The sequence below is a fragment of the Eurypyga helias genome, unplaced genomic scaffold (assembly GCF_000690775.1).
Source record: "Eurypyga helias isolate BGI_N326 unplaced genomic scaffold, ASM69077v1 scaffold5139, whole genome shotgun sequence".
Lineage (NCBI taxonomy): Eukaryota > Metazoa > Chordata > Aves > Eurypygiformes > Eurypygidae > Eurypyga > Eurypyga helias.
Window position 1 is genome coordinate 1 of NW_010273815.1, and position 5387 is coordinate 5387.

At 46.4% G+C, this 5387-nt stretch overlaps 1 protein-coding gene across 2 annotated transcripts; it reads left to right on the forward strand.

Moving 5' to 3' along the window:
* The first annotated feature begins 353 nt into the window (after positions 1-353).
* Positions 354-4697, forward strand: IRF1 (interferon regulatory factor 1). 2 transcript variants are annotated; one of them, XM_010159606.1, is made up of 9 exons: positions 354-441; positions 1341-1440; positions 1624-1800; positions 2119-2168; positions 2293-2428; positions 2614-2739; positions 3384-3427; positions 4002-4137; positions 4597-4697. In XM_010159606.1, the coding sequence occupies exons 1-9, from the start codon at positions 355-357 to the stop codon at positions 4695-4697; spliced, it is 957 nt and encodes a 318-aa protein (XP_010157908.1). In that variant the 5' UTR covers position 354. The 2 variants fall into 2 exon arrangements, with proteins under 2 accessions (XP_010157908.1, XP_010157909.1); XM_010159607.1 differs by having other exon boundaries at positions 3396-3427.
* The last annotated feature ends 690 nt before the right edge of the window (positions 4698-5387 follow it).

The following is a 5387-nucleotide window of genomic DNA, read 5'->3' on the forward strand; positions in this document are numbered from 1 at the left end:
CCGCGCCCACTCGCGGGAGATCCGCGCCGGTGCTGCGGTGGGCTCCGTCCGGGGCTGCCCCGTCCCACGCAACGCCCGGGCTGAGCAGCTGTCCTTGCAACCGGCCCCTTTCCAGAGCCGAAGCCTGCAGGCGTGTTCCTGGTGCTGCCCAGGCCGAGCGGGAAGCACTGCCAGATGCAAGCAGGTGGAAATTACTGGAAAAATAAGGAGTTAAGATGCTGGAAAAGCAGTTTGGGTTGCATGGATGGCGCTGGGGGTAATGCCCAGGGTGCAGGGGGGAAGAGGGGTGACACTGCAGGATGGTTAACAGAGTGATGAGTTTTTTGCTGACCTGTTACTTCTTTCGCAGACAACATGCCAGTGTCAAGAATGCGCATGAGGCCCTGGTTGGAAATGCAGATTAATTCCAATCAAATACCAGGACTGATATGGATTAACAAGGTGAGGGTTTATTACTATTATGATCGTTACTCTGTATCGTTAATCATCCTTGTTCTTAGATGACACTAAATGTAAGTCAAGACCATAAAGGAAGGAAGGACATGGACAAAACTTGCTAGCATTATGCTTAAAAAACAACTGGTTTTGCTTTCAGAAAAGGTAGCTTTGGTTGGTACAGCTGTAGCAGTTCCATTTTTTTTTTTTTTTCCCCCTGGGGAGATTCCCAGGGGATAAATTATAAATTAAAATAAAAACAACCTGAACATGATGGAGAACTAAGGGAACTCCAAGATCTCTTTTAACTCCTGCTGCCCACTTGAGCCAAGTCACCTCCTGTCCCAGCTGAGTAGCTACTGTTACACTACCAGTTGGTCCCAGTTTTACGTTATGGCCTGAAGGAAATTGGGTTTGTCTCACTTTGATCTGGCAGGCACATCTCTCTACCTGTAGCACAGGGTGAGGTCACTAGGTTTATTAAACTAGGCTTCTTTCTCCGAAGTTTTCATATCCATCCCAAGGTGATATTTAAGCTGGGATAGGTTTTTCTTAGGATTCTTGCAAGATCTTATGGGTAGCTTTAAAGAGGGATTCTCCACCAAAGCGTACTTTGTTGATGGTTCACTAATAGATTAGATACAATGTATTTAAATGATTCTGGGATAAAATCGACAATATTGCTTACTGCTACTCTACCATACCACATGTGGTTTTCCCAGATTCAGAACTCATAAAAAGCCTTAAATATCTTGAAAAAACAATGGATGTTTAAATTAAGATACAGGGCAGAGGGTTTATAAAGTTTCTGAACTGCTACTGAGAATTCTTTGATTGAATCCATCATTTCAAACTGGCATGCGATGCATCTCTTTAAATTCACATGTCTATGGGTTTAACTTCAGGATAAGATGATGTTTCAAATCCCATGGAAACATGCAGCTAAGCACGGTTGGGACATGGAGAAAGATGCCTGCCTTTTCCGGAGCTGGGCCATTCATACAGGTGGGTCCTGGCTTTACACTTCCATCAGTCCTGTGATTATCTCAGACAAGACAATTTTTGTCTTATATCTCAGGTAGTTATGTTAGTTTTTAACATCTGTGTCAGAGAAAATAGAGAAATAACTTTTTTTCATGGGAAGAACTGCAACAAAAGGTCTAACCACTCACTCTCTCTTATTTATAGGAAGATACAAAGTGGGCGAGAAAGACCCTGACCCAAAAACCTGGAAGGCAAACTTCCGCTGCGCTATGAATTCACTGCCTGACATCGAAGAAGTGAAGGATAAAAGCATCAACAAAGGCTCGAGTGCTGTCAGGGTTTACAGGATGCTGCCACCCTTGACAAAGGACCAGAAGAAAGGTGAGCCCTCAGCAATGCAACTGGGGTTAAGCAGCTTCCACTATGCACTTAAACACTGCCTGTATTTCCTACTGCGTGTAGGCAGGGGTAGTAGCACCTACAGGGGTTAGTCACTGGTTATTGCCAGGGGTAAGAGTTTGGTTTTATCCCAGACTCTTTGGATGTGCCTAAAGGCATCATCAGGAGGGGTCGGGACTTGCTGCTGCTGCGAGCGTAGCAGAGCTTGCTGAGCGGGGCTCCGAGCTGCAAGAGCTCCCGCTCGCCTAAAATGTCAGCCCCGCAGCCCTTTCTCACATTCATCTTATTTTTATTTAACAGAAAGGAAGTCAAAGTCTTCAAGAGAAGCAAGAAACAGGAGCAAGAGAAAGGTATGGCGCTGTAGAGGCAGCTGAAGAAGCTAGAGGTTTTGGTGGTTTTCATACTTAATTTTTTTCATATGGGAACTTGTGTGTCCTTAGACAGTTCTTTCATTCTTTGCCCTTATTTTTGTAGCTGTATGAAGACATGAGGATTGAAGAGTCGGCAGAAAGACTAACCAACACCCCTCAGCCAGATGACCACAGTTGCTGCACCGTTCATGACTATGCGGGGCAGGAAGTCGAGGTCGAGAGCACGTCCATCACCTTAGGTGAGACTCCGTTTTTAACACTCTGAGCAGTGGAAAGTGTCGGTCGTGCTAAACCCACAATCTCTGCACCAAAAGACAAAAGATGACTCTTGGGGCTGGGCCTGGCTGCGCCATCAGATGGGCAGGGAGGAAATAGAGGGGGTTGTGTGTCACCTGTGTGTGCCAACTCCTCCTGTATCCCGCAGACCTCTCTTCGTGCGAGGTGAGCGGCTCCCTGACCGACTGGAGGCCACCGATGGAAATCACCATGGCTGACAGCACCAACGACCTCTACCAGCTCCAAGTGTCTCCCCTGGCTTCGTCCTCAGAAGGTATTATTTCTTTTTTCCTACTCTGGTCTTCCAGCGGTCAGGTTGGAAGCAAGGCAGCAGGATGAAGGAGCACCTTGGGGATCGGGAGGAACAAGAGTTGGCTTGTGCTAAAACCCAACCTCCACCTGATGGATTTGGGTGTCTGGAGCTACCGATCCGGCCAGGTTACAGCGGGGAAGAGCAGGCACGTGCCACCCCCAGCAGTACTTGCTCGTGGGTGAAAGGCTCCAAAAGGCCATTTACGTTGCACATGAGGGCAGAGGGGCAGGCTTCGTCTCGCAGGCTCAACGCAGTGGCACGGACAGGTCAGCCTGTGATGGAGAGGAGAGATTTCTGAGCCGGGAGGGTGGGACTGGGCGTTCCCAAGGCAGCTAAAAGGAGGCGATGCCGGAAGCAGGAGAGAGTTGGGTACAGTAGTGACAGTGGAGGTAACCATGCTTCCCAATTAGGGGAAAAAAGTAATTGAAACCCATGAGCCCCTCCTCAGTGTCATCTGTGGGGTGGGGGGGAAGTAAAAGGTGGTGGTGGTGTGTGACAAGAGAACATGAAGTGGGTTGTGTGGTGAAGAAGCAGAAGTGTGAGGGCTAATGTGCAAGAAGTTTATGTCTGTTTTCTGCCTCTCTTTTTATGTGCCTACAAAACAGTCACAGACGAAGATGAAGAGGAAATGAATTCAGAGATTTTTAAGGTAAAAACCAACCTTCTGATCAGAATAAAATTGGCCAATGTTGCTGTTTGGGTCAAGAGAGGAAGGGAAGAAACTACCTGATTCAGTCCTACACTTATGTAATCCAGGACCCTTACTGAATGAGGAAGCCTGAAAAATTAAATACTAAAAGAAGGCTGCTTTGCAAACATTAGAGGGGCACATCCATGGAAATAGTTACTCTTCATGTGAAAGTCAGAAAGCTACTGAGTACTGCTAGGAGTAGATATTGCTGTATTGGGGTCTGCAGGAGTTCTCTATAGACTTTCTGGTTTTAATTTTGCCCTTCCCTCTGCCATGTATGGCACTTAATCTGTGTTTCCAGACGTGTCACGCTCATTCCACTGATAAGATGGGGGTTTCATCACTGAAGGTGCTCCCGCCCTCCCTGTTTTGCATTAATGTTTTTTTAACTGGGAGTAAACCGGTTTATATCATTTAGCGTAAGAAGGTATAAATTATCTTTTTTCTTACTTGCCTTCTAATTAAGAGAAAGCACTAAAACATTGCGCTCACAGAAAGGAGCAGTTCTTACCATCTCCTTACTCTCTTACAGCTGCTTGAACCAGCCCAAGACTGGCACACCACCAGCGTTGGGGGCAAAGGCTTTCTCACCAATGAGCCGGGCACACAGACCATGTGCAGCACTTTCAGCTACAAGGAGCAGGACGGGGAGATCGACACAACTTCAGGTACAGATTCCTCAGCTGTCACTGTTGGTCAAGACCATGGGATGATGCAGATGAGGATTTTCATGCAAGACACTAATTGGGAAGGCGTACAGCAAACTGAGGAATTTGCGCATTCCTGTGTTCTGAGATTGCCAAGTAGCCTGTAAGGAATTTGTTGATAAAAAGGAAAAGGAGAAAAATGTCTCCAGTAAGAGTATACTACAGATTTGTCTGAGGGTTATAGACATGGGAGTTATGCCAGCTTTCAGGAACTCCTTGCAATGTAACTGAAGAATTTTCTCTAGCAACAGCTTAAATGGGACAGTTTAATAGACTATTGTAGCAAAAGATGAGTCTGAGGTATTTACATCTGAGCAATCTTTCAGTGTTTGATGTATTTTATATATATACACACATATATACACTATTTTTCTCTTGCTGCATGTGATTCCATACTCACTCTTGGTTTACTTTGTCTAGGAGAGCTGGAGTTCAGGTTCTTTGACCAGAAAAGCATCCTAGACTTCTCCTGGCTGGAGACAGCAAGACCTGCCATGCAAGTCATTCCCTGTGGCTTGTAAACCTCTGGCTTCCTCCGACCATGAACTGCTCTTAGGTAGAAACCTGGACAAGCCTGAAGAGAATGGAAGAAGTTGTTTGTTACTGACTGAAGAAAGTAGCTTTTATATTCCGTTTAACTTTTAGGCCTGAAAAGAAAAACTCCATTATTAAACCCCAGAAGGACAGGACTCCCATCTCACTAGCAGGACTCCTGGCAGCGAAGATGCTCAGCCACAGCACGCACCTTGCCGTCGCTTCGGAGGCGAAGCTCCGATGGCAGGGTACCACCGCACGGCGTCACGTGCTGGAGGCCTGGGGAGGATCGTCCTGTCCTCCCCACGCGAGATGTGATGAGCACTTTACCCACGGACTGCTTGGGGGAGACCCTGCGGATGAGTCTCTTGCCTGTTAATTCTGGTTGCTGCTTTCCTGTGCAACACTGGTGACATTGACCTTAACAACTGTCATTACACTTAGGAAAATTGCACTAATTGGCCACCTCTTCTTTGATTTATATAGTTCACCTTTTAGATCTTTCAACTTTAAACTGTGTAAATAATTTAGACCAATAAAATGTGAAAGTTCCGTTCAGGCTTTGCTACCACATAGTACGCTTAGCCAGGTCCACTCATAGGATGTTATCTGCTCGTAGGCATGCCATATCTATTGTCACGTAATAGTCAGAGAGCTGCTGCATGACAATTTTTGCA

What these genes read in the sequence shown, in the direction of transcription:
- IRF1 (XM_010159606.1), top strand. Translation starts at nt 355, where the DNA reads ATGCCAGTGTCAAGAATGCGCATGAGGCCCTGGTTGGAAATGCAGATT. An exon ending in TGAATTCAGAGATTTTTAAG is followed by an intron (nt 3,428 to 4,001) that starts GTAAAAACCAAC and finishes ACTCTCTTACAG; the next exon opens with CTGCTTGAACCAGCCCAAGA. An exon ending in GGAGATCGACACAACTTCAG is followed by an intron (nt 4,138 to 4,596) that starts GTACAGATTCCT and finishes TACTTTGTCTAG; the next exon opens with GAGAGCTGGAGTTCAGGTTC.